We start from the raw sequence: 27,391 nt of genomic DNA on the forward strand, positions 1-27,391 counted from the left end.
CCCTTCCAGGCTAGGCCTGTCCCAGCAGGGCCCTTCACAGCTCTGGAGTGAGAAGAAGGCAGGGAGCAAGCAGAGCCACTGACACCCCAGTACCAGTGCTGAGCCCACCAGCTGGAGAGGAACCCCCCACCCCCCTGCCTGCTGGCACTGAGGGTGACCCTCAAGTCACCTTCCAGGTGGGAAGAGGCAAGGCCACAGTTTCCAACAGGAGGCACAACAGAGAGGGAAGTGAATGAATGCTCCAGGAACAACGTGCCAGCTCCAACCCCCATGGTGCCCCCCAGGAAGCAGCAGGGAAGGAAATCCTCCACTCAGCCATGACTGCAACAAACATTTATTTGATCCTCTGGAGAGATGAAGCTGCTGTCAGTGACCAGCTGAAAGGCACAGTGGCTGGCACCCCCCCCCTGCTCTGCTCACAGGGAAAAGCAAGCAGGATCTCTAAGAACAGCAAAGAAAGCAAGCAGATCAATGCAGCTGCACCCTGAGAAGTGGAGTCTCACAACCACAACAGCTGTAAACTGCCCCAGCCTGACCCTGTGCTCCCCCAGAGCCAGAGCAGTGATGTCCAACAGCCAGTTACAGTCAAAAGAGAAACAACAACCAGCCTACAGAAGCCAGTTCAGAGCTCCCAGGGAAAGAAATCAGCCCAGAGGTGAGTGGAAGAAGGGAGGTCTCACACAGCACCACCAGGCTGCTGCCTGGCAGGGGGGAGAATCCCCCAGGTGTACTCAACCTGCAGGTCTCTGCCAGTGCCCAGGTTGCTGGGGGAACAAAAGGAGTCAGAACAAAAGCTGGGGTGGCAGAACCTAGCTGGAAATTCCATGGTGCCACAGCAAGGCTCCAGCTCTGCATCCCCTCCTCTGGATCTGGGGCTCCCCAGCACCTCTGGAACAGTGCAAAACCTGCAGGGGACACAAGGATCTTCCTGTGCAATCCCATCAGTGCTCTGCAGCTGCTCTGTGCCAGGCCTGGAGCCACAGAGACCATCAGACCCTCAGCCAGCCCCACAGCCTCCAGCAGCCACTGGCTCTCTGCTGCCTCTTCTCTGCCTGGGTGCAGGGATGGACTCCTGCCAGACAGAGCTTTCTCTTCTTGCCCCAGCAGGTCCAAGTGCCCTGAGGACAAGAGTGGAGCCAGGATCCAATGAGAGGCTGCACTTCTTGCTCCAGATTCACCAGCAGTGGTCAAGAGGTAGGAGTCTGCTGGAGCTGGACACAGCAACTGTGCCCAGCAGTGGCTCCCAAGCAGAGGAAACCCTCATCCAAGGGAGTGCCAACAGGAGCAGCAGCTAGAGCCTGCCCATCAACATTGTCCTTCTCCAGAGGCTGAACAGTGCCAGAGTGCAACAGCACCACTAAGGCTGGGAAAGCCCTCCAACAGCACCCAGTGCAACACCAGCCCAGCAGCACCCTGGCCATCAAGCCACAGAAGCAGAGTCCCTCTAAGAGCACCAGGTCCAAGCACCACTGGCTCTGGGAGCAATCACCTGCAAACAAGCCTGCACCCCCCCGGGCTTGGTGATGAACCATGCCCAGATCACACTGCCCTTGGTCCCCAGCCACTGCTGCTCCACTGCACAAAGCTGGCTGGGGCCATGCCTAGCCGTGGATCTGCTGGCCCAGCTCCTTCAGCCTGTGCCCACAGGGCAGGCTCTCCAGCCCTCTGATCATCTTGGGCCTGCCCCAGCAGCTCCATGTCCCTCTCGTGCTGGAGGCCCCAGAGCTGAGCACAGCACTGCAGGTGAGGTCTCACCAGAGCAGAGGGGCAGAATCCCCTCACTGACCTGCTGCCCAAGCTTCTCACCCACTTCCACCCCCCTGCCATGGGCATGGACACCTCCCACCAGCCCAGGCTGCTCAGGGCCTCAGCCAACCCACCCCTGCCTGGGCAGGATGTCCCTCAGGGCCTCCTCCCTGCAGCCACACAGCAGGCTGCTGCTTGCCAGCAGCAGTGAGCACAGGGCACAGCAACTCAGCCACAGCAGCAGCACTCAGGAGTGCCCAAGCCACTGAACTGTGCTTTCCCCTCTGGGGTCAGAGCTGCTGTTTGCCACCATTCCAGAGGGCACTCATCTCCTCCTCCCAAGATATTCTTCTTTAAAGCCCCTCCAGAGTGCACCCCTCAGAGCTCCCAGGCCACAGCTCTGGCCAGGGCCTTCCAGAGCAGCAGCTGGGGAGTCACTGGGTGAAGCTCTTCTTGATGAAGACGTTGGGGAAGTTGGCATTGAGCTCCAGCACCACTCTGTTATCAATCTGGGAGCAGAAGGACACGTCCAGCAGGGAAAGGTCTTTGCAGGACTCCAGCAGCTTCCTCAGGGCTGCAGGGCTCACCATCCTGGTCCCTGCCCAGAGACACAAACAACAAACTGTGAGGCTGCTCACAACTCTGGGAAGCTCCAGTGGCAGGGAAGAAAGTGCTGCTGTGACACAGCCTCAGCTTAGAGCAGTTCAGAGTTCCTGAAGGGCTCCTGCAGGAAGGCTGCAGAGAGACTTCTCCTGAGGGTGTCTGGAGACAGGCCAGGGGGGAAGGGCTTGAAGCTGAGGGAGAGCAGGGGTAGGCTGGAGCTGAGGAAGAAGTTCCTTACTACCAGGGTGGGGAGACTCTGGCACAGGCTGCCCAGGGAGGCTGTGGCTGCCTCCTGCCTGGAGGTGTTCCAGGCCAGGCTGGATGAGGCCTTGAGCAACCTGGGCTGGTGGAGGGGTCCCTGCCCATGGCAGGGGGCTGGAGCTGGGTGATTCTGAAGGTCCCTTCCAAGCCAAACCAGCTGGCCCTGAGCACCTCCAGGCAGGGGACAGCCACAGCCTCCTGGGCAGCCTGTGCCAGAGTCTCCCCACCCTCACTGCCAACAATTTCTTCCTCATCTCCAGCCTCAGTCTGCTCTCCTCAAGCTTCAGTCCTTTCCCTCTCATCCTGTCCCCACAAGCCTGATAGGAACAGCAGCAAGCAGCTGGGGACCCAACCCCTCTTCCACAAGCACAGCAGCAGGATGGCAAACCCAAGTCCAAAGTGAATTCCAAAGCAAAGGCAGGGGAGCAGCAAACCTCCAGAGCTGGCAGAGAGGCAGCAGGAGTCACAACTGGTTTGTAGGCTTGACACAGCCAAACCATTCAGGGGGCAGCCCCTGGAGAAGTGGAAAGGTCAGGCCCCTGTGGGCAGGCAGAATGGCACTGGAACAGAAAGGCCTGGCAGTGGGTGGCCAGCAGAACAGCTGTGTTTATGAAAGGCTTCATTCTCTCTGTCCTTTGGGAACTCCTCATCTCTGGAGAGGGCAATGTGCCCTTGGTGCTGCAGCCACAAACCAGAGTGCTCAGGCACACAGAGCTGCAGGGGCACAGGCACAAGTCTGGCAGCCTGTGCTAGGGGCAGCTCACTTGGAGTCTCTTCATCCTCCTGGCCCATGCTGGGCAGAAGGCAACTTTCATCCCTTCAGAGAATGAGTTGGGGTGGAAGGGACCCTCAGGATCGTCCAGTTCCAAGGGCAGGGACACCTCCCACAGCCCAGGCTGCTCGAGGCCTCACCCAGCCTGGCCTTGAACACCTCCAGGGAGGGGACAGCCACAGCCTCCCTGGGCAGCCTGTGCCAGGCTCTCCCCAGCCTCACTGGACAGAATCTGTTCCTCATCTCCAGCCTCCATCTGCCCTCCCCCAGCTTCAACCCATTGCCCCTCACCACTGCAAGCCCTTGCAACAAGTCCCTCCCTGGCCTTCTTGTGGGCCCTGTCAGGAGAGCTGGGAGAGGCAAGGGGAGAGGCGAGGGGGCGAGGCAGGGTGGGGCAGGGGGGTGAGGTGGGGCGAGGTGAGGCGGGGCAGGGCGAGGTGAGGCGGGGCGGGGCCAGGGCTGGGCGGGGTGAGGCGGGGCGAGGTGAGGCAGTGCAAAGCAGGGGCCAGGGCCGGGTGGGGCGAGGTGAGGCAGTGCAAAGCAGGGGCCAGGGCCGGGCGGGGCGAGGTGAGGCGGGGCGAGGTGAGGCAGTGCAAAGCAGGGGCCAGGGCCGGGTGGGGCGAGGCAGGGGCCAGGTCCGGGCGGGGCGAGGCGGGGCAGGGCAAAGCAGGGGCCAGGGCCGGGCGGGGCGAGGCAGGGCAGGGCAAAGCAGGGGCCAGGGCCGGGCGGGGCGAGGCGGGGCAGTGCAAAGCAGGGGCCAGGGCTGGGCGGGGCGAGGCAGGGCAGTGCAAAGCAGGGGCCGGGGCCAGGCGGGGCGAGGCAGGGCAGGGCAAAGCAGGGGCCAGGGCTGGGCGGGGCGAGGCAGGGCGAGGCAGTGCAAAGCAGGGGCCAGGGCCGGGCGGGGCAAGGCGGGGCAGTGCGAAGCAGGGGCCAGGGCCGGGCGGGGCGAGGCGGGGCAGTGCAAAGCAGGGGCCAGGGCTGGGCGGGGCGAGGCAGGGCAGTGCAAAGCAGGGGCCGGGGCCAGGCGGGGCGAGGCAGGGCAGGGCAAAGCAGGGGCCAGGGCTGGGCGGGGCGAGGCAGGGCGAGGCAGTGCAAAGCAGGGGCCAGGGCCGGGCGGGGCGAGGCGGGGCAGTGCAAAGCAGGGGCCGGGGCTGGGCGGGGCGAGGCGGGGCAGTGCAAAGCAGGGGCTGGGGCCGGGCGGGGCGAGGCGGGGCAGTGCGAAGCAGGGGCCGGGGCCGGGCGGGGCCAGCGCCGCCCCGCCTTACCCAGGATGTCGAGCTGGCGCAGGTGCGCGCAGCCGGCGGCCAGCTCCTCGATGTCGCTGTCGCAGACGGAGCGGTTGGCGGTGAGGAAGAGCTTGCGCAGGTTGGGCAGCCGGCGCGCCAGCGTGGCGAAGCAGCCGGTGCTGCTCTGCAGCGTGGGGCACCAGCCCAGGTCCAGCTCCTCCAGCAGCTGGCAGCCCGCCGCCAGCTCGGCGATGCCGCTCTCCGTGATGTTCTTGCAGCGCCACAGGTCCAGGCTGCGCAGCTTTTTGCTCTTGGCCCCCATCATGCTCGCCACCAGGTCGTAGTCCTCGATCTGCAAGGCAGGGAAGAGCTCTGCCAGGCGGCGCCCCCTGCAGGCACCCCCGGGGCTGGCTGACGCCGCGGAGCTGCTCTGAGCGTCTCTCCTCTCCGAAGGGCTCTGCAGCACAGGCAGGCCTCCTCCTACCCGAAACCCTCCCGACCCCCCCGGCTGAGGGGCTTCGCGCCCATGCCTCACCCAGCGCCTGGGGAAGGGCAGGGAAGACTTCCTTGGCTTGGGAAGTTGCTTGCACCTCGCTTTACAAGGTGACTGGAGCTGCAGCGGTGACCACAGGCACCTGCAGGCTCAGAGTGTGCCCACTGCCCTTCTGGGCTGGCCAGCTGAGCACCTCCTCATGGAGGCCTCGATGCTTACCTCGGGCAAGCCAAAGGCACTGCAGCAGGGTCCCACCAGGTGGGCAGAAGGAATGAAATCCACTCTCCAAAAGCAGAGGGCAAGGGCTGTAGGAAACCCACAGCCACACTGCTGCCTCTGCTGCCTCTGAGAGCGAGAGCAGGGAGGGCTGAGCCAGCTCTGCTCTGTCACTTGGTGCTTGAGAAGTCAGCTAAGCCTCCCTGATGGGTGATGGAGAAGGCTCCAGGGAGAGCTCAGGGCAGCCTTCCAGTACCTGAGGGTGGCTACAAGCAAGCCAGGGAGGGACTTTTTACAAGGGCTTGTAGTGACAGAACAAGAGGGAATGGATTGAGGCTGGAGAGGAGGAAGAAACTCCTCCCAGTGAGGGTGGGGAGACTCTGGCACAGGCTGCCCAGGGAGGCTGTGGCTGCCTCCTGCCTGGAGTGTTCAAGGCCAGGCTGGATGAGGCCTTGAGCAGCCTGGGCATGGCAGGGGGGTGGAACTGGAGGTCCTTTCCAAGCCATTCTGTGAGCCCAGGACACTCTGAGGAGGCCACAAGCTGTTTCAGGCTCACTGAACTGCTCCGTGGCCCTCGGGCACACAACTAAGCTGCACTTGGAGCAGAGCACCAGCCTGGCCTTCCACACAGCCCTGTGCAACAGAGAGAGGCTGAGCAAAAGCCTGGCACACAGACACCCCCCAGTACCCCAGGAGCTGCAGGCACTCACCATGACACAGCTGCCCAGGCTGAGGTGCTGCAGCTCCGAGCAGAAGTTGAGAATGCTGAGCAGGGCTGTTTGCTGCCACGGGGGAACGCATCAGGAGCAGATATGGAGGTGAGACAAAGAGAGGAGGTCAATTAGACATTAAAGGCTGTCACCCCTCTTCCTGCAAGCCAGCTCACAACTCTGCTGCAGACACCACAACCACCACTTAATGAGTCCCTGGGTGCTGTGCCCATTGATTGGCTTCCAGCACCGCTGAGCCTCCCAGAGCCGCCTGCGGCCGGGCTCCTGCGCCGCCCTCCCCACCCGTGACCCAGCCACTCACCTCCCACAGCACAGCTGCTGCAAGTTCAAACAGCAGGCAAGGCCAGCCCAGGGCCACAGAGGGCTGGTGGCAGAGCAGAGGAGCAGAGGCTGTGACATCCCCTCCTCAGCTGCAGGCTGCTGGAGCTGCCAACAGAGCTGTGCAGCAGCAGCGAGCTGCTGGCTTGAATGTCAGAGCGGCTCCTGGGCTGCCAGGGATGCTGACAGCCACTGGGCACCTGTCCCTGCCAGCATGGGCACTGAGACACAGTGAGTGCTGTGAAGGCATCTCCCTGCCACCTAACCTGCCCAGTCTGCTCAGCCTGAGCCTGGGCAGGGATGCCATGCAGCAGGACCTTGACAGGCTGGAGGAGCAAAAACTGCCTGGGGTTCGAGGGGTCCAAGGGCCTGCAGCTGGGTCAGGCCAGTCCCAGGCACAAATCCAGGCTGGGCATCAGCAATTATTTCCTTCACTGGCACAGAGTGCAAGAGTGAGCAAGCCCCAGGATGTGAGATCCCTTCCAGGGCTCCTTCAGAGAGGGTGGAACAGGGAGCAAGGCTCCTGCTCAGAGCTGGCTCGAGGAGCTGACTGAGCTGCCTTTGGCAGCTTGAGCAGGAGCTGGGAGGCATCCCTCAGAGCACCTTCCTTACATCCTCTCTGATTTCAGTCACTCCTTCCTGGCTGGATGTGCACTGGGCCCACACTGTCAAACAGCTTTTTACAACCTAGAAACCCTGAAGTATGACACAACTGCTTCAGACCCAGCAAGCAAGCAGCGCTGGGGATGCAACAGAAGGCAGCTGGGCAGGACCAGCACCAGCCAGGCCAAGCCAAGAGCAAGCAAGTGCTGCCTGCACTCACTGTGCCAGCTCCTCCTCTGGGGCACACAGGTGCCCACCCCCCCAGAGCAGATGTCTTGCAGAGGCAGTGTCTGTCCTGCTGCAGCTGAGCTGGGGTTTGCATGTGCCAAAGAAGAGCACCCCCTAGGTGCCAGCCCAGCTGGGCCTCAGCCAGCTGAGAGTGCAGGTGGCAAGGGCCATAAAGGTAGCTGTGGAGAAGGGCAGCTCCCAGCATCCACAGGCAGCCAGCCAGAAGCAGCACTGCAGGAGCCTGTCTGCTTCCAGCCACCTCTGCACAGCTCAGCTCTGACTCACAGCACAGGAGTGGAGGAAGACAGTCACCCAGCCCTGCAGCTGGAACTCAGGAGAGACTTCTGCTGCCAAGAGTGCTGTGCAAGAGGACCCAGGAGGTCAGCTGAATTCTGGATCAGTGAGCTTGAGCCTGCAGAGAGTCCAACTTCACTTCCTCAGGCAAGCAGAGTCAAGTCAAAGGCACCAAGAGTTTGGAGTTTTCCCTGCACCAGAGGTAGGCTCTGGCTCTGTGCCTGCTGCTCTCTCACAGGACTGAGGAGGAGGCCTTCCAGCAGAGCCCCTGGAAATGGACCCCCAGTGCAGAGGCAGCCTTTCACCAAGCACAGCCTTCCCTCCTCACAGATGGGCACAGTGCAGTTTGCAAGCTGGGATGCAGGAGGCCCAGGGGCACCTTTCTGTTCCCCACAGCTGCCTGGCAGTGCCAGGGACTCAGCAGGGCCTGGGCCCCAGGGGCAGAGCAATTACTGAATGAATTCAGCCAAGCAACAGTCAGCAGCTAACTCAATTACTCTTGTTGGGGCTGCCTCATCTGGTCAGGTTATGTCCTCCCTCCTGTCTGCAAATCTGCTTTACACCTTCATTCCCCACCCCCCTCACATTCCAAGCTCAACCAACCCAGCTCAGCCCCATGAGCCTGACATGGGATCAGGCAGCACCATCAAGCCCTGCACTGCTCAACTCCTCATCACCAGCTCAACCTCCTTCCAAGAACTCACTTTCTAGACAGAGGCTTTCCCTTCTCCTCTTAATCCTAGAGATTTGTACCCAAGCCAGTGAAATTCCATCCAAGCTGAAAGCCCTCAGACAACAGCTCTCACAAGTATAGCATGACCCACCACAGGTTACTGCTGAGCCCTCTGGAGAGCCTTTCCTGGCAGCATTAACTCCTTCATTGCCCCAGGGACAGGAGAGCTGTCACATCCACTGCTCAGAGTCTTCTGGGCAGCTAACATTGCCACTGCCCTCCCCTACAGCTGCCCAAGCTCCAGTGTCCCCCAGCTTCTGCAGTGCCCTCACAGCTGCCCAAGTTCCAGTGTCCCCCAGCTTCTGCAGTGCCCTCACAGCTGCCCAAGCTCCAGTGTCCCCCAGCTTCTGCAGTGCCCTCACAGCTGCCCAAGCTCCAGTGTCCCCCAGCTTCTGCAGTGCCCTCACAGCTGCCCAAGCTCCAGTGTCCCCCAGCTTCTGCAGTGCCCTCACAGCTGCCCAGCTTCCAAATGCCCTCCCCTACAGCTGCCCAAGTTCCACATTTCCCCTTGGTCAAAGGTATCAGAGATGGAATTCCTCCCTGCAGCAGCTGCTTTGAACTGTGTGCAAAACAAAGCCCTCTGTCCACTGCACTTTGATTCACCCTGCAGCTCAGTTTGTAGCTTCCATGGCTAACCAGCCTCTAACCCTTCTTTCCTCCACACTCCACCCAGAGCTCCATGCCCCATGAAACAGAAAGCCTGGCAGTAAGGAGCCTGTCAAGTTCTCCCCTGTGGTAACTGTGGCCCTGGTCCCTGCTGCACCCTCTAGATGGCTGGCACGCTTCCTGCTGAGCATTAAAGCCAGATAATATTCACAGCCCAAGCAGCAAGATGTGCACTGCCAATGACTGCACACAACACTGCCCCTTTGTTCTCTGCAGTCTTCAAATGCACCATGCCAGCAAGGGCTTCAGGGCTGCTGTGAACACTGAGGGAGCAACCAGTCACTAGCACCGTGGCATGGGCACCAAACCCGTGCCAAGCCCACCAGGACAAAGCCCCCAGCTACAAGAGGGGGCTGGGGTTGAGAGGAGCAAGACAATGAAGTGCTGAGATCAGCTCTCAGAGCAGGGCACAGCCACAACTGAGCAGCCTTGAGGAATGAAAACTTGCAATAACCAGAGAGGCCTGGAAGGGCTCAGGCTGGAAGGGACCCCAGAGCTCACCTGCCCCAACCTCCTGCTGTGGGCAGGGGCAGCTCTCAGTGGGACTCAGCTGCCCAAGGCCTCAGCCAGCCTTAGAGCTCATCCAGTGCCAGCCCCCTGTGGCAGGCAGGGACTCCCCCAGCAGCCCAGGGTGCCCAAGGCCTCAGCCAGCCTTAGAGCTCATCCAGTGCCAGCCCCCTGTGATGGGCAGGGACCCCCCCACCAGCCCAGGGTGCCCAAGGCCTCTGCCAGCCTTAGAGCTCATCCAGTGCCAGCCCCCCATGAGAGGCAGGACCCCCCCAGCAGCCCAGGGTGCCCAAGGCCTCAGCCAGCCTTAGAGCTCATCCAGTGCCAGCCCCCTGTGATGGGCAGGGACCCCCCCAGCAGCCCAGGGTGCCCAAGGCCTCTGCCAGCCTGGCTCACCGAGGTGCCAGCCCCCCATGAGAGGCAGGACCCCCCCAGCAGCCCGGGTGCCCAAGGCCTCTCCCAGCCTGGCTCACCGAGGTGCCAGCCCCCCATGACGGGCAGGGACGCCCCCAGCAGCCCGGGTGCCCAAGGCCTCAGCCAGCCTTAGAGCTCATCTAGTGCCAGCCCCCATGAGAGGCAGGACCCCCCCAGCAGCCCGGGTGCCCAAGGCCTCTGCCAGCCTGGCTCACCGAGGTGCCAGCCCCCCATGCCAGGCAGGACCCCCCCAGCAGCCCGGGTGCCCAAGGCCTCTGCCAGCCTTAGAGCTCATCTAGTGCCAGCCCCCATGAGAGGCAGGACCCCCCCAGCAGCCCGGGTGCCCAAGGCCTCTGCCAGCCTGGCTCACCGAGGTGCCAGCCCCCCATGACAGGCAGGGACCCCTCTGCCAGCCTGGCTCACCGAGGTGCCAGCCCCCCATGCCAGGCAGGGACCCCTCTCCCAGCCTGGCTCACCGAGGTGCCAGCCCCCCATGAGAGGCAGGACCCCCCAGCAGGCCGGGTGCCCAAGCCAGCCCCGCTGCCTACCTCCACCTTGGTGCGGTACAGCACCAGGCGCCGCAGGCTGCCGGCTTTGGCGATGTGGCCGAAGGCCTGCGGCGGAATCTTGTCGCAGGAGGAGAGGTTCAGCTCCTGCAGGTTTGGGCACATCTCAGTGATGACCTCCAGGCAGGTTTCGTTGAGGAAGTGGCCGCAGGACAGCTCCAGGCGTACGAGCTCGGAGCCGCAGACCCTCAGGAACCTGCAAAAGCCCCGGGCCGGCCCCGGGGTGAGCGGGCGGCAGGGGGCGCTGGGAGCCCGGAGCACCTGCAGGGCCGGGGAACAGCACCACCCCCCCAGCAGGCAGAGCCCCCCCAGCAGAGCAGTCGGACTGGGCAGCAGCTCCCAGGGGAAGCACCGGGCAGCCTGCAGCCTCAGCTTGCCGGGGGCTGGGCCAGCTCGCTCCAACCCCACCGTCACCTGGAGAGGGTGGAGCAGATGGGCCCTGGGGGCTTCCCAGCCTGGCACCCTGGGACTCTGCCCCCATCGAGCCTGGCCTCGAGTCTCTCCCAGAATGGGGCCCCCAGCAGCTCCCTGCTCCTGCAGACAAAGCTGCTTTGGGTTCTGCCAGGCCCACTGCAGCTCAGGCTGCTGCTTGCACAGGGCTGAACAGGGAGCAGCCTTCCGAGGCTTTGCCTCTGCTGCAGCTGAGGATGAAAGAGCTGCTGCTGCCCAACGCAGACACCTTGGAGGTGACATTCCTCAATGACAGCAGCACAGGACTTGGAAGTCCACCTTGCAGGAGTTTCAAACCTTCTGCTCTCACTTCTGACTCCTCAGGTCCCACTTCCACTCAGCATCACTCTTCCTTACTCCTCTCACTACGTGGCCCTGGCTTGACTGAGCAGATCCTGTGCCACACAGGAGGGAAAGGAGATCCCAGGGTGGCCTCTCCATCCCTGGAGGTTTCCAAGAGTCACCTGAAACCTTGACTGAGCTGATCTAGTGCTGGGGACACTGGCACTTCAAGTGGGAGCCTGGAGTAGACAACCTTCAGAGGTGCCTAGCAGCCAACACTTCTCTGAGCCTATGCAAAGCAAGAGAGGCTCTGAGACATGGAAGGGAGACATGAGCCCCAGAGCCCCAGGGGCTCTGCCAGGCATGGCCTTCAAATCTGCTCTTCCAGGATGCTGAGCTCTGCAGCTTCTCTTTGGGATCTGTTTTACTGCAGGATCAGAGCTGTCACCCCCCTGCACCTCTCTGCTGCTCCCACACTGGATGCAGGGAGCTCTCCCAGACTGGCAGCAGCCTTCCTATGGCAGGGTCAGAGCTGCAGGGACAATCCCCAGCCACAGACACCAGGGGCTGACACACCTTCAGCTGCTACTGCAGACTGGCAAGGGAGAAGCAGAGCAGAGCCCTCTGGACTGGCTGCTGAGCAGCACTTAGGCAGCCCTGCAGAGCAGAGGAATGGGCTGAGGGGGATGTGCTCCATCACCCCATGCCCATCACCACTGACACCTCTGCCTCTGGGTCTGCTCCCAGCTCAGTGTTCCAGCAAGGACTCCACTGCCACAGCAGCTGTTGGGTGAACTGCCAGCTCACTCCACAGGCTTTGCCTGCTCCAGATGTTGGCAGAGATCAACCCTCTGCTCCTAGAAAAGCCTCCATCAGCAGGTCAGGGAAATGGTTAACCCTGGAGGACCTGGGCAGCTCCAAGCTCACCAGCCTGAGGAGTCAGTAGCTCATTACACCTGGAACAGAGCCAGAGCCAGTCCAGAGGCAGCACCAAGCACTGCAGCTCAGGGCTTCTTGGAAGAGGCTGCTTAGGAGACCACACACAAAGAGAAGGAGGAGAGAGGGACCTGCAGCAGGGTGCAGGACAGGCATGCAGTAAGGAGAACAGCAGCAGGAAGGTGAGGAAGCCCCCAGGCAGCAGAGGACAGAGAACACTGAGCAGAGCAGTGGTGGCACAGGCTGCCCAGGGAGGCTGTGGCTGTCCCCCCCAGAGGTGTTGAAGGCCAGGCTGGATGAGCTCTGGAGCAGCCTGGGCTGGTGGGAGGTGTCCCTGCCCGTGGCAGGGGGCTGGAACTGATCTGGAAGGTCCTTTCCAACCCCACCCACTCCATGAATGCATGAGTAAGCTGCTGCCAGAGACACAAGCACTGCATGCAGAGCTTGGCTTCTGACTGCCTCCAGCCTTCAGCTGGGTGAAGCTTGGGGCCCTTCCCCAGTGCCCCTGCAGCCAAGCTGCCTCCCCCTCCCTGTCTAGGTTGCAGCCTCCCACACTGCTGCTGCCCTGGCACCAAGAGCTTCTCCACAGCCCCACTGCCAGTGCTGCCTATGCAATGCTTGCTGGCAGAGACTTCCTTATTCCCTGTCACCTTGCACTCCAGGCCTGGGGGGCTGCTCAGATCCCCCCCTGTCTTCCACCTTCCCCCTACCCTTCTGGTTCAAGCTGAGTCAGTTTGCATTCCATGCTGAGCTGCAGGACTGGTGCCCCTCACTGCCAGCCCCAAGGAGCAGGAGTTATCAATAAGTTACAACACCTTCAGCTGTGCCTCAGGATGTTCAGCTGCCTGCAGCATTCTCTCCTCAAGGTAACACAGTCTTTGCTGCAGCCCCTGCTTTGAATCACTCCCTCAAAAATGTCCTGCTTGATACACTTGGGCAGGAAAGCCTCTTGGCTGCAGCTCTCCCTTCCCATGAACCCTCTCACACCACCACAGAAGGGTTCCACAAGGAAAGACCTTTAAGATCATCAGGTTCCAGCACCAGCAGCTTGCAAAGCAGCAGAAATTCACACAAGCTGCTGCTTGGAGGCTGGCATCAGGAAATGACAGAGGAAACAGTTTGGGAAGGGATTTGCCAACAGAGCCTTTGAGCAAGAGCAGCATTTGAAACACCCCAGACCTGCAGGGAGGTCCTGAGGGGAGCTGCCAGGGTCAGGGCTGCCTCCTGTGTGGGGTCTGGGCCCAGAGGGAGTGCCCACTCCCTGCCATCCTGTGGTGCCAGCCCTGCTGTCCCTCAGCTCCACACCCTTCCCCCTGGGCCTGGCTCCAGACCCCCTCAGCAAAAGTCTCTCTGCAGCCTTCCTGCAGGATCCCTTCAGGTCCTGGCAGCAGCTCTGAGGTGCCCCTGGAGCCTTCTCCTGTCCCCCAGCTCCCTCAGCCTGTGCTCCCAGCAGAGCTGCTCCAGCCCTGGGAGCATCCTTGTGGCCTCCTCTGGCCTCTCTGCAGCAGCTCTGTGCCCTGCTGCTGGGGACACCAGGCCTGGAGGCAGGACTGGAGGTGGGCATGGCAGAGCTGTGAAGTGTAGCAGCCTCTGCATTTGAATATTCATTTCCCTCAAGGCTCCAGAGAATTTTCAGCAGTGCTGCATGACCAAAACCCCCAAATCAGGGAAATTAAACCCCACTGCCACGAAGCTGCAGCTCCTCTGCACTTCCAAAGGCCAGAGCCAAGAGCTAGGCAGCAGAGGGCAAGCACTGCAGGCCTGCAGAGCCCTCGAGCGAGGCTGGCCTCCTCAGCCCCGAATGCTGCAGCTCACAGGGAGCCCAAGCTCAGCAGGGATGGCTCTCCCCCATGCAGCACCAAACTCAGCTCTGCCTCCTTGGCCTACCAGAATGAGCAGAGGGCTCTTGGCTGGTACTGGAAGGGCAGGGAAAAGGGCCTGAGGGTCCTGGGAGGTGCAGAAGGACGGACCTGAGCTCCCCAGGAGGTGCTGTGTGGAGGCAGCAGGGCACAGGGCTGAGCTCCTCGAGCTCAGGACCAGAGACCACAGGTTCCTACAGTGGTTTGGGATGGAAGGAACCTTGCAGACCATCCAGTTCCACCCCCTGCCAGGGGGGAGCCTCTGGGCCAGCTGCTCAAAGCCTCACCCCCCTGGCCTTGCCCTGCTTGCTTTGTTTTCCCTACAGCCCCCCTGGACAGCAAGCCAAAGCCCTTTCTGCCTTCTGGTGAGGCCTCCCAGGACGAGTGAGGCTCCTGGGCAGCAGCAGCTCTGCACACAGCTTGGCAAGACATTCTGTAGGGTAGCACTGACCTGCTGAATCCAGCCACAGAGATGGCTCCCCTGTTGCCAGTCCAGGAGAGGTTCAGCCACTGGAGCAGCGTGCAGCGGGACTGGAGGTGCTCCAGAGAGGAGTCATTGATCCTGGCCCAGTAGGGTTGCAGACTGAGGTGGAGGTACTGCAGAGGGTCACAGCAATGCTGATACAGCAGCTTACAAGTCTGGGCCAGTCTACACAGGTCAGGCACTGTGAGGTGACTCAGAATCAACTGGATCAGCTGCATTGAAACAGGGGGGAGGGAGGGGGGAAAGTCACAGCTGGTCACAAAGCACTGGGGCTGCAGAGAGTGCAGAGCACTGAGGGCAGAGCTCACTTCAAAGGGGACTGAAGTCCTTTTGCTCAAAAGGAGCTTCTCAAGCAACTCATTGATTAACTATTAAGCAGCCCTGCACTGCCTCTCCCCCTGGCAACAGCTTCCCCAGGAAGGGAGCAGGCAGAGCATGCAGGCAGTGGCAGGAAGCTTCCCAGCTGGGAGTCTGAGCAGCCCTGCTGGGGCAGCACCGGGCCCCTGCTCCCCTGCACAGCTCCTGCACTGCTGCTCAGCCCCTGCTCAGCCCCTGCTCCCCTGCACAGCCCCTGCTCAGCTCCTGCTCCCCTGCACAGCTCCTGCACAGCCCCTGCTCCCCTGCACAGCCCCTGCTCCCCTGCACAGCTCCTGCACTGCTGCTCAGCCCCTGCTCCCCTGCACAGCCCCTGCTCCCCTGCTCAGCCCCTGCTCCCCTGCACAGCTCCTGCACTGCTGCTCAGCCCCTGCTCCCCTGCACAGCCCCTGCTCCCCTGCACAGCCCCTGCTCCCCTGCACAGCCCCTGCTCCCCTGCACAGCCCCTGCTCCCCTGCTCAGCCCCTGCTCCCCTGCACAGCCCCTGCTCCCCTGCACAGTCCCTGCTCCCCTGCTCAGCCCCTGCTCCCCTGCACAGCCCCTGCTCCCCTGCACAGCCCCTGCTCCCCTGCACAGTCCCTGCTCCCCTGCACAGCCCCTGCTCCCCTGCTCAGCCCCTGCTCCCCTGCTCAGCCCCTGCTCCCCTGCTCAGCCCCTGCTCCCCTGCTCAGCCCCTGCTCCCCTGCTCAGCCCCTGCTCCCCTGCTCAGCCCCTGCTCCCCTGCTCAGCCCCTGCTCCCCTGCTCAGCCCCTGCTCCCCTGCTCAGCCCCTGCTCCCCTGCACAGCCCCTGCTCCCCTGCACAGCCCCTGCTCCCCTGCTCAGCTCCTGCTCCCCTGCACAGCCCCTGCTCCCCTGCTCAGCCCCTGCTCCCCTGCACAGCTCCTGCACTGCTGCTCAGCCCCTGCTCCCCTGCACAGCCCCTGCTCCCCTGCACAGCCCCTGCTCCCCTGCTCAGCCCCTGCTCCCCTGCTCAGCCCCTGCTCCCCTGCTCAGCCCCTGCTCCCCTGCTCAGCTCCTGCTCCCCTGCACAGCCCCTGCTCCCCTGCACAGCCCCTGCTCCCCTGCTCAGCTCCTGCTCCCCTGCACAGCCCCTGCTCCCCTGCTCAGCTCCTGCTCCCCTGCACAGCCCCTGCTCCCCTGCACAGCCCCTGCTCCCCTGCTCAGCTCCTGCTCCCCTGCTCAGCCCCTGCTCCCCTGCACAGCCCCTGCTCCCCTGCACAGTCCCTGCTCCCCTGCACAGTCCCTGCTCCCCTGCACAGCCCCTGCTCCCCTGCACAGCCCCTGCTCCCCTGCACAGCTCCTGCTCCCCTGCACAGCCCCTGCTCCCCTGCACTGCTGCTCAGCAGCACACTCAGCTGCCATGCCCCTCTGCCTCCTCTGCACTTGGTCTAGGATGGCAGCAGGTCTGCAGGGCACAGGGAACAGCTCTGCCATGCCCCAGTGTCCCCACACCTTCAGCCTCACTCCACCCCAGTGCAGCACTCACTGCTTACTTCCATCCAGCCCCCCCAGCTCCCCTCCTCCCCCCTCTGCAAGCACTCCAGGCTGTCTCTGCAGGTGCCTGGGACTCTCACCTCAGCTGGCTGGAGAGGCTCAGTGAGGTGTTCCAGCAGGGCAGCAAGCAGCAGAGAAAGAAGGGCTTGGGAATAGAGGAGCATGCAGCCAGCAGGCAGCTGGGGGCTGGCTGCACCACCAGCAGGGCAGCAGAGGGGATCCTGCCCCTGGGCTCTGCTCTGCTCAGACCACATCTCCAGTCCTGCCTCCAGGTCTGTGTCCCCAGCAGGAGAAGGACTCAGAGCTGCTGGAGAGAGTCCAGAGGAGGCCACAAAGATGCTCCAAGGGCTGGAGAACCTCTGCTGTGAGAACAGGCTGAGGGAGCTGGGGGTGTTCAGCCTGCAGAGGAGAAGGCTCCAGGGGAAGCTCAGAGCTGCCTGCCAGGACCTGAAGGGATGCTGCAGGAAGGCTGCAGAGAGACTTCCTGAGGGAGACTGGAGCCAGGCCCAGGGGCAATGGTTGAAGCTGAGGCAGAGCAGGGTCAGGCTGGAGCTGAGGAAGAAGTTCTTCAGTAGGAGGGAGGTGAGACCCTGGCACAGGCTGCCCAGGAGGCTGTGGCTGCCTCCTGCCTGGGGGTGTTCAAGGCCAGGCTGGATGAGGCCTTGAGCAGCTGAGTCTGGTTGAGAGGTGTCCCTGGGCCAGCAATGCCTCAGTGTGCCTTGGCACCAGCTGCTGACTTCAGAGAGTGCTTCCCAGCACCCAGGCTGCTGCAGCCTGCCACACCTGGGAGGAAATCTCTTCCCACAGGAGTGCCTCAGTCAGGAACAGTAACCTTCCCTCACTGTGTGCTGAGATCCTGCTGCTTCATCCCATCCAGAGTGAAACAAAGCCAGCCTCCTGCACCCCCCCAGCGACACTGAGCTCTGAAGTCCTTTGCTTCTGGCTTCTGATTAGACACAGATAAGAGGTTCCCAACCTTCAGGCTAACAGCCATTAATCCCTGGCAGGCTGGAGTCTGCTGTCTGTCTGCCTCTGGTGTCTGTGTGTCCCAGCAGGAAGCACAACTTGACACCATAATGAGTGTGTGAGATGCTGGGCTGTGCCACAGCCTGTCCATGGGCACTCCAAGAATGCTGCTTGCAAACCTCAGTTAGGATGCTGCCAGGCCTGGGAAGAGTGCCAGTGCCAGCTGCAGGAGGCTCAACAAGCCCCAGGGCAAGGGCCTGCAGCTGGCTCAGGCCAAGCCCAGGCACAGCCCCAACCTCAGTGCACTTCAGGAGAGGGGCAGACAATGGCTGTGTCTCATCCTTCCTCCCACTGGGGCTCCCAGCACACAGCTACAGCCCCCTGAGAAGGTCCTCCCTGCACACAGCCTCTGCAGCCACTCAGGAGAGAGAGCCCTGAGCTGCACTGCCCCTGGGCAGTGTGAGTGCCCTGCTGCCAGGCTCTCTGCAGGGAGTCACTGCTGCACAGCTGCCTCCTGGGCTAAGCCAGGAGTGCACACAAGCCCAGCCCCCAGGCTGCCTGAGCTGGGACATGCCTCAGAGCTCAGCTGCCAGAAGCCTATTTGATAGAACAAGAAAGCTTCAAGGACAGAGCTGTGGGGCTTGGTAGGAGGGCACAGCACAGCAACTCCTAGCACATCACAAACCATTTCCACCTAAACACCTTGAGCTGAGCCTTGCACACCTCCTTCATAAACACTCTCCCCCAGGGGTGAGGGCTGGGAGTGGAAGGCTGCCAGAAGTTCAGGGCAAGTAGGAACTCCCAGGAGAGCTGCTGCAGAAGCTGTGTGAGTGGGAGACCCCTGAGAGGCAGAAGTGCAGCCTGCAGCTGGGGCTGGGAATGGGCAGAGCCAGCCCAGGGCTCACTGCAGCCTGAACAGCATGCAAGGGGCTCAGGGTGGGAGAGCCCAGGCTGGGGCTGTGCAGCACCCCTGCAGCTGGGGCTGTGCAGCACCCCTGCAGCCTGCAGCTGGGGCTGGGAATGGGCAGAGCCAGCCCAGGGCTCACTGCAGCCTGAACAGCATGCAAGGGGCTCAGGGTGGGAGAGCCCAGGCTGGGGCTGTGCAGCACCCCTGCAGCTGGGGCTGTGCAGCACCCCTGCAGCTGGGGCTGGGAATGGGCAGAGCCAGCCCAGGGCTCACTGCAGCCTGAACAGCATGCAAGGGGCTCAGGGTGGGAGAGCCCAGGCTGGGGCTGTGCAGCACCCCTGCAGCTGCAGGCACACCCAGGGCACACACTGCCTCTTACCTCATAAGGCAGCTTGTCAAAGTATCCATTAGTTGGCCACTCCCTGAGGGTGACCAGGCTGAGCTGCTGGCCCAGGGGGTCCACGTCACAGCCACACTTCTCCTCCTCCTCCTCTTCATCCAGGTCATTCATATCAGCCATGGAGGCCTTCAGAGAGAGCACAGGTCTCTCCTTCACCCCGTGCAGGATGACTGCATCCAGCTCTGTGTAGTAGTCCAGCAGGGAGCTGTTCACCTCCAGCCTGATCAGGTTGGTAGGGAAGTTGATCTGCTTGATGCAAGGGGTGAACTGCCGAGCCTGGGGACTGCTCACCTTGCTGGGTGCCTCTGACCACAGGACTTCCCACCTGTCAGACACACATGGCACACACAAGGCATGGCTACAGCAGCTGCTGAGGTTGCTGAGGAGCTCTGAGGTCCCTTCCTAGCTGAGCCAGCCCAGGCAGGTCTCAGGCTCTGCCAGGCAGGGGTGCCAGAGGCAGCACACCTGCAGCATTTCCCCTGCTGGCCTGAAGAAAATGGACTTGAACTCAAGTTTTTCTAGCTCTAATGGACTGCTTCTCCCATTAGATTCCTCTCCACCTCCTGCAGGCAGCCAGCAGCTCCTCCTGCTCAGGTTCCTGCTGCCAAGGCCTCCCCTCCCTCTCTGCTACAGCTAAATACCAAACCTGCCACTGGCTCTCCCTCAGCACCAAGGGGAAAATCCCACCTGGTGATCTCCAGGCTGAGCTACGTGCTTGCAAGGCTGCTGTCAGGGGGCAACACAGTTAATGCTTCTTTCATTTTGTGCTGACCTAAGCTCTCTACTGGCTGAGCTGCTGCCTGAGCAGGCTGGGGAAAACAGCTCTCAGGAGAGATTCTTTGGAGAAGTGGCTCAGAGGAGGAGGAATCAGCTGGCTGTCCAGTGAGAGCAGGTTACCCTTTGCCTGCAGGCTGCTGAGAGGCCCTGCACTGTGAAACTGAGATGGGTGTGGAGAGGGAATCAAGCTCTGGGTGCCACTTGAGCACCCAAAGGCAAATGCCCTTGGCCCAAGGAGCTCATGGCTGTGCCTCAAGGGAAACTTGGAGGCAGACCACCAAGGAGAGCAGAGGAGACTCAGGGAATGTGGCCACAGCCCTGCTGAGATTCCACACTCTGCAACAGCTCTGATGCTGAGAGGTGGCTGCAGTGTGTCCCACCTGCTCCCAGCCAGGCAATGCTCTGCACCTCTGAGCTGAGAGCAGAGCAGGCTGAGATGGGATGTGAGGAGCAAGCTCTGCCCCAGGAGGCTGCTGGAGCACTGCAGCAGGCTGCCCAGGGGGGTGGCTGAGGCCCCATGCCTGGAGTGAGGCTGGACAAGGCTGTGAGCAGGCTGCTCCAGGGGAGGATGTCCCTGCTGAGTGCAGGGGGTGGACTGGCTGAGCTCTGGAGCTCCCTTCCAGCCCAGCCCACTCCATCACTCTCTAAGCTGGGGAGTGCACAGCTGTGAGCAGGCTGATCCTGAAAGCAACCCCAGAGCCACTCAGGTGAAGCTGCCAAGCACAGCTCCCAGCCAGGACTGGGGAGTACACAGCAGACTTTCCTCCCTGCTTTCAGACTCAGCTTCTGAGCTACCAGAGGGAGTGGAGAGGACTCTGGGAATGCTCAGAGCACTTACAGTGGCAGAAGAGGGAGCAAGTAAGAGCCTGTCCAGAAGAGCTCTCTCTGGGCTGCCCCTACAGGACTGCCCCTGAAGGCAGGCTCCATGCCTCTGTGGCAGCCTGAGGCCTTCCTGGGCAAGAGGAAGCTGCTTCCCTGAAGCTGTCAGAACCAGTCACAAGCAAGGCTGCAGATGGCCACAGCTGGAGCTGTGTCACACTACGGTGAGAGGCAGCCCTGGAGGGCCCTCATCACAGCCCAGGGTGCTGATGCTATCAGCACTGTTGGTATCCTCAGCTGAGGGAACAAAAGGCAGAGGGAGAGAACCATCTGGGAGTCTCCACAGACAAGAGCCTCACAACATCCTGCAGCCAGTCCACTGCCTTTCTGCTTCCACTTCCCTCCAGCAGAAAGCAGGATGTGCTGAAGTCTTTCCTATCACTGTGATCCCTGCCTTGGCTGCCAGCAAGCAGAGCTCCACATTCCCACCTGGAAGTGCATGGCCTGAATGCAGTGAGTTCCTCATGGGAGCAGAGAGAGCCCTTCCTCTGCCCACCCCCTCTGCCTGCAGCTCCTGCCTCTAGGAAGGCCTCAAGACCACCAGAAAGAGAAAGCAACCTCACAGCTAAGCTAGAAACACTGAGCTGAGCTCTGCAGCTACAAACCCAACCCAGAACTGAGCTGTGAAGAGCACCTAGAAAACTTCTGAAGGACCTGAAATGAAACTGAAGAGAAAGCCAGGGAGGTGGGGAGTCACCCTGCCTGGGGGTGCCCAGGAGCTGTGTGCCCATGGCACTGGGGGACATGGTTTAATGGCAGTGGGGGGGTGGGCTGATGGTTGGACTTGAGGTCTCTTCCAGCTGAAACAGCTCTATGGCTCTCTGAGATGAATGGGGGAAGGGGCTGCTGCCAGCCAGAGGCTCATGGCAGGAGTTCCTACTGTGAGGGAACCAAGGGGCTCAAAGCAGCTTCTCCTGGTTTGAAACCAGAGGATGAAATCAGCCTCTCCTAGCTTATGGAGCAAGTGTGACCATGAAGTGCAGCTCACCACCTCTGAGCAGCCCAACAGACAAATGGCATCACCTCTGTCCACCCCCCTGTGCCTCTGGCTCTGGCCTCTGCTCCATGTGGGCAGTGAGAGTGCTGACTGCTACACACACAGCCCAAAGCACCCAGCGGGAGGAAAGAGCTGCTGGCCACTTGAAGCAGGGTGACAGCAGCCAGGGATCCTCAGCCTTTTCTTACTGGAGAAAGAACAGCTCAGAGCTGCCAGCTCCAAACTGCAGTTGTTACCAGGACCTGCTCTAATTCCCACCAGAAGGAATCCACAGCTCTCAAGCTGGTATGGAAAGCAGGAGGAGGGAGGCTCCCTTTTAACAAGGAGTCCCAGCAGGGACAGGAGGTGATGGGGCCAAGTTACTGCTGGGGAGGTTCCCCCTGAGCACAGCTGGACACTGGAATCATCTCCCAAGGGAAGCAGTTGGAAGCCTCAGCTTGCCAGGGAGCTGGGCCAGCTCGTTTCAGCTCCACTGGCACCTGGAGAGGTTGGAGCAGGGGATCCTTGGGGTCCCTCCAGCCTGGCACTGTGGGGCTCATGTCACCACAGCTGACAACATGCAGGAAAGCAGAAGGTGCTCCTGGGTCAGGCACAAAGCAGGGGCAGAGCAGGCAGTGAAGCCTGGGCCCAGCAGTGCCTGCAGCACTGCCCCTCGGGCAGGAGAGCAGAGCAGAACAAAGGCCTCAGGTACCTGACTTCGGCCGGCGGGTTCTGCGAGTAAGGGTTTGCAGAGCAGGCCAAGATCCTGACTATAGCTCCAGGGTGGTAGGTCTCCAGAACATGCACTGCAGTGGGGTACACCGGCTCCTCGAAGGCCAGCTCCACGTAGTCCTGGCTGCAGAAGGAGGGAGGAGTCCGCTGGAAGGGCCGGCGGGCGCTGGGGCAGCGCTCCCACCAGGTGCCGTAGGTGCGGAACACGGCCGTCTGCGTGAAGTCCCCGGAGCTGGGGTAGACGTTGGGGATGCCTGCCAGGTTCCACATGGTGTAGGACATGCTGTTCTCACTGCCATAGTGGGAGCTGAAGTCCAGCACCTCTTTGGCGTACTGAACCAGCTCCACGTTGAGGGGCAGGGCCCTGGCGCTGGACTCCATGGCCCGCCGGCTGTTCACCTCCCCCCTGCTGGCCGTCCTGGCCCGGCGCCGCAGGCACATGTAGTAGAACATGCTCAGAGCTGTTAACATGGGAAACACCGCCGGCATCTGTGCTCAGGAAGGTGCACGAGGTCAGGAGCCTCCTGGGCTGCACTCCCTGCTGGTGGTGTGCTGCAAAGAGCTGATGAAGAGAGAAGGAGTCACCAACGGGCTCCTTGGAAGGCAGACTGCTGGCTCTCCCCAGCAGCCTCCCCAGGCACTGCTACTCACATCACTTCTGCTCCCATTTCCCCTCTTCAAACATTAATAAACACTTGATTTGAAACAATTAGTAGTTGGAAGCTACCAACTGTGGCTTCCCATTTACTGTGTTTAAAACAAAGAGAGAAAACTCTGCAGGAATGCAGCCTGCTGGGCAGGGCGAGGGGGAACGGCCTGACGCTTGAGGAGGGCAGCCTGAGGCTGGAGATCAGGAAGAGATTAACAGGGAGAGAGACACTGAACAGGTTGCCCAGGCAGGCTGTGGATGCCCCCTCCCTGGAGGTGCCCCTCCCTGGAGGTGCAGGCCTGGAGCAACCTGGACTTGTGGGAGGTGCTGACCTTTAGGGTCCCTTCCCACCCAACCCACGCTGTGCCTCGACAAACACAAAGACTGAGGAGCACATCAAGCACTCCCTCCAGGGGTTCATGAAGAGGGGAAAAGAAGGAAATGAGAGCAGGTACTAAATGGAATCTGGGCCTTGCAGTAAGGGTATCTGAAGCTAGAATCCCCCATGGGATAGCTCTGAAATCCTTAGGGCTACAACTGAGACTGAGTGCTCAGGCACCCAGCCAGGTGCTGCAGGAAACAGCCCAACAGGACCTGAGCTGCTCCAGAGGCTGGGCAGCTGCTCCAGCACATCCCTTCCTCTGCTTTGTCCCCAGAGATTGTGAATGGTTTTAGTAAGGGGGGGGGTGAGGGGGGGAGAGAAAGAGAAAGCCAGCTTTGAGCAGTTCATTTGAAGCAGAAACTTGAGCCACTGGAGCCTGAGACTCACAAACAGTGTCTTTACCCTTTGGAGCTGTCCATGGCAGCACTCACCAGGACTGGAAGGGTCAGCAGGCTCCTGGAGGATGCTCACAATCCATTAACCACACCATCTTCCTTCAAGCCAAGCAACAAAGTCAGTCCTCAACGAGCTCTGGCAGCAGCAATCCCCAGAGAAAGATTTTACTCCTGATAAGAGAAAAACATTGCCTTCAGTTACAAGTGAGCATGACACAGGCTGCACCAGCCCTGCCCCTGCCAGGCCACCCAGACCCCACCCAGACCCCAGCAGCAGTTAAGGGAATGAGGCCAGGAGGCCAGAAGCAGGCTAACAGCCAGAGAAAGGCAGAGGAAGTGAAGCCTCTCGAGGGAAGCTGCCTCTTCACAGCAGCAAGGAAGTGTTTCCAGCTGCAGGGCCCTGCCACCTTCCCTGCTACTGGAGATCCCCCTACATATGCTTGCCCCACACCTAGCAGCTGCTCCACACCTGGGTGATGGACACTGTGAGATTTGCCAGCACTCCACACAACCTGCAGGGTGCTTCCTGGCTGCTGCCAGCAGTGCACACCCTGCTTGGGCACCAGGCCCCCCAGGATCACAGCTTCCAGTGCCAGAGCTGCTCCTCACACACTGGTCTCCAGTGAGCGTGGCTAGGAGAGGGCAAGGAGTGATGCCCACAGCCTGTGAGGAGGCTGAACCAGGGATGGCATCACAGAACACTTCAGGTGGGGACAGCCCTTTCAGAGCACCCAGCCCAACCTCTGCCTAACTCTGCCAGGGCTGGTGCTGAGCCTTGTCCCTCAGCACCACAGCTCTGCCTCCTGGGAACACCTCCAGGGATGGGGTTCAGCCACCTCCCTTGGGCAGCCTGGGCCAGGCTTTGAGAGCCCTTTCAGTGAAGAAGTTTTGTCTAAAGTCCAACCTAAACACCCCCTGGAACAACCTGAGGCTATTTCCTCTCCTCCTGTCACTCCCACCTGGCTCCAGCCTCCTCTCAGGGAGCTGTAGAGAGGGAGGCCTCCCCTCGTGCCTGAGCATGTCTCAAAACACAACTGGGGCTGCTGGCTAGTGCAGCACAGGGTACAGACTGTGGCAGTCACTGAACCACCAGAGGAGACTCCTCCACTGCAGAGGATGCATCTCAGACAGGGTCTCACACTGCCTGGCAGACCCAGCACCTGCTGAAAGTGTGCAGAGGTGAGGCTCCAGAGAGGCTCTGGCACCACAGAGCAGGGTCAGTAATGAAATGGGAACAAGCTGGGTGTGTGCCCTGGGCTGATGGCTGGCTCCTGAGACAAGCCCACACACTGCTGCTCAAACAGCTCTTCCACTTCAGCACTGCCAAGAGGAAGGTGTCTGTGCTGAGAGATAAGGACAGGCTGCACCCTTTGACCCCCTTGCTCCTGGCAGGGAGAAAGTCTGCTAACCAAGTGTTCACTTCCCACTTTCTGGCTTCTATCATTAGCTTTTTGGTCAGTCCTGCTCTTCCTGCACAGCTTCACCTGCTGGCAGAGCTGGCAGCAGCAGGAGCTGCTCCTGACAGAAGCTGGTATGCTTGATCCACTCAAGCTCTCCTGGCATGCCAAACCCCAATCCTGTCACATTTCCCCCAGACACTCTCTGGAGCCACAAAAGGCAACACAGGCCTCAATTTCTCCTCCTTGCACACAAAATCCTCCAGCCCCAAACTGAAAACTGCTCCTCCAGCTGTGTGTAAGATGCAAGTGAAGAGAAGCATGGGACTCCTGCATCTTTCCCTCTTAAACAGACAGATTTACTTACAGGCCAGACCAAGAGACATGAAACCTCAGACTCCCTGCTGGCAGCCCTGGAATCACAGAACCAGAGCTGGTTTGGCTGGAAAAGACCTCCAAGATCAGGTCCAACCATCAGCCCAACACCATCACAGCCACTGAACTGTGTCTCCAGGTGCCAGTGGTGCTGGGGGAATGGTTGGACTCGATGACCTTGCAGGTCTCCTCCACCCTTAATGCTTCTCTGATTGAGTTTGGGTTCCAGGGGAAGAGGCACCAAAAGCCTTCACAAGCACCAGATCCCACCAGGCCATCCTGCCTCTTCCCACAGGCATTTCCAGCAACACAGCATCTTCCATCCCTGAGCCACCCCTGGCAGTGCCAGGGTGAAAGAGAAGCTTGCACTGCTTGCAGAGCAGCACATGCTGGGGGTGCAAGGTCCTGTGCACACCAGGCTGGACTTTAAGGCCAGAAAGGTAATAACTCCTTTTTCACACCAGCTCTGCTATCCTCCCACCTGGGGGTGCTGGGAGGAGTCTCCTGTCCATTCGACTGCAAAAGGAAGAGCAACACTGACACACTACAGAGAGCAGAGCAATGGCAAAGCCCACAGGCTGTGTGCTCCCTGAAGGGAGATTAACACACTTTAATATCTGTGCCTCAGACACAAGATGGGAGATGGGGAACCTCCTCATTACCTCTGTACAGCAATGCACAGGGGGAGGACTGGCTCCTTACATCACAGCCTGAGTGTGTGCACCACAGGTTAGCATCTCTGGCTGTTCATTACCCAGATCATACCAGCAGCTGCACTTAACTTGCTGAAACGAGAAGCTAATACTAATGACAAATGAATAAGCTCTTAGAGCAGACTTTAAACCCAGGCCTCACTTGCTGCTTCTTCCAGGCCTGGCACTACCAGCACAGCTATCTTACAGCTACAGCTTGCACGTTTACAGGCTGAAAGAAACGAGCCCAGGATGAAAATGCTGCTTGAAACACTGCTGTCAGGAGCACCAGAATGTGCAACCCCCCAGGAGCTTCACAGGCCTGCACTGCCTGCCTGCTGCTTCCTGCTAGGAGCAGTGCTGCACGGCTCTGCACCACAGTAGAAGGCAGGCAGGAGCTCCTCAGGCACCTGCTGCATGCTGCTGAGGACCAGCTGCCGTCTGGAGGCTGCCTTCACAGGTAACAGAAGTGGTTTCCCAACTAAGCATCAGGCAGCTCCTTTTAGAGATGGCTCAACTGCACCAAGCCCCAAGCCAGCAGCAGGAGGCTTCATGTTGACCAAGTGCCCCTCCAGCTCCCCTCGAGCCAAGGGGTTCATTCCCAACGAGCCCGCTCTCATTACGGCTTTGAGCAGGCAATCCAAGCACGTGGCTGATCGCTTTTCGCTCCAGGGTTGCGCTACCTGTCCGTGCAGACACCTCGCGGCCGGCTGCCTCCCCGCGGTACCGGCTGCAGAGCTATCTGCCACTGCCGCGCTCTCCGCAGCCTGCCGCGACAGACAGCAGCCGGCTGCCAGCGGGGTGACACGCGTGGGGCCCTGCGGCTCACAGCGCGCCCGAGGGCGGGCGGAGCAGGGGGGCCGCAGCCCGGCTCCCCCGGGGCGCCCCGCTCTCCACACAGGCCCTGCGGCACGGCCGGTCCCGCCGCGGCGCTGCCCGGGCCCCGGCTGTCCCTCCCGGCCCCGCAGACGCGCCGGGCTGCTCCGCACCGGGACGGGGGTGCGGACGGAAGGTGCCCGGCACTCGCCGGCCGCGCCCCGGAGCCGCCGCCGCCACCCTACCCCGTCCGGAGGGCGGAGCCGCCCGGGCCGCGCCGCTGCCCCCGCGCCGGCGCCGCCGGAAGTGACGCGGGGGGCGGGGCTGCCGGCCGCGCGTGCTCGCCGCGGCGTGGGGGGAGCGGGCGGGGGTGGCTGCCGGCAGCCGGGGATGGACTTGGGGAGGCGTGGGGCTGGGAGAGCCCCCCGAGGTCATCAGCTGCCAACTCCCTGCGCACCCCCAGCCGGGGGGGACTGCCCGCCTCCCTGCGCACCCCCAGCGAGGGGACTGCCCGCCTCCCTGAGCACCCCCAGCGAGGCGACTGCCCGCCGCCCTGTGCACCCCCAGCCGGGGGGGACTGCCCGCCTCCCTGTGCACCCCCAGCGAGGCGACTGCCCGCCTCCCTGTGCACCCCCAGCGAGGCGACTGCCCGCCTCCCTCTGCACCCCCAGCCGGGGGGGACTGCCCGCCTCCCTGTGCACCCCCAGCGGGGGGACTGCCCGCCTCCCTCTGCACCCCCAGCGGGGGGACTGCCCGCCTCCCTGTGCACCCCCAGCCGGGGGGGGACTGC

The 27,391-nt window shown here is 61.5% G+C and overlaps 1 protein-coding gene across 2 annotated transcripts; it reads right to left on the minus strand.

Moving 5' to 3' along the window:
* Window positions 1-318: 318 nt before the first annotated feature.
* On the minus strand, window positions 319-26,884 carry FBXL4 (F-box and leucine rich repeat protein 4). Of its 2 annotated transcripts, none has more exons than XM_068160422.1 (9): window positions 26,847-26,884; window positions 23,358-23,492; window positions 21,876-22,457; window positions 18,511-18,856; window positions 14,356-14,600; window positions 10,360-10,573; window positions 6,028-6,099; window positions 4,648-4,960; window positions 319-2,344 (listed from the first exon to the last, which is right to left on the minus strand). In XM_068160422.1, the coding sequence occupies exons 3-9, from the start codon at window positions 22,382-22,384 to the stop codon at window positions 2,181-2,183; spliced, it is 1,863 nt and encodes a 620-aa protein (XP_068016523.1). In that variant the 5' UTR covers window positions 22,385-22,457; window positions 23,358-23,492; window positions 26,847-26,884; the 3' UTR covers window positions 319-2,180. The 2 variants fall into 2 exon arrangements, with proteins under 2 accessions (XP_068016523.1, XP_068016522.1); XM_068160421.1 differs by lacking the exon at window positions 26,847-26,884 and adding an exon at window positions 26,469-26,832.
* Between the last annotated feature and the right edge of the window lie 507 nt (window positions 26,885-27,391).

The sequence above is a fragment of the Melanerpes formicivorus genome, unplaced genomic scaffold (genome assembly GCF_026170545.1).
Source record: "Melanerpes formicivorus ecotype bairdi unplaced genomic scaffold, bMelFor1.0.p_v2 SCAF_50, whole genome shotgun sequence".
Classification (NCBI taxonomy): domain Eukaryota; kingdom Metazoa; phylum Chordata; class Aves; order Piciformes; family Picidae; genus Melanerpes; species Melanerpes formicivorus.

Bases quoted from the DNA above. Each gene is read 5' to 3' on its own strand.
- FBXL4 (XM_068160422.1), bottom strand. From the start codon at position 22,384: ATGCCGGCGGTGTTTCCCATGTTAACAGCTCTGAGCATGTTCTACTAC. The intron at 6,100-10,359 runs GTAGGCAGCGGG...CCCCCGTGGCAG, and splicing joins TGTACCGCACCAAGGTGGAG to CAAACAGCCCTGCTCAGCAT. The intron at 4,961-6,027 runs GTGAGTGCCTGC...CCTGCCTTGCAG, and splicing joins GCCTGGGCAGCTGTGTCATG to ATCGAGGACTACGACCTGGT.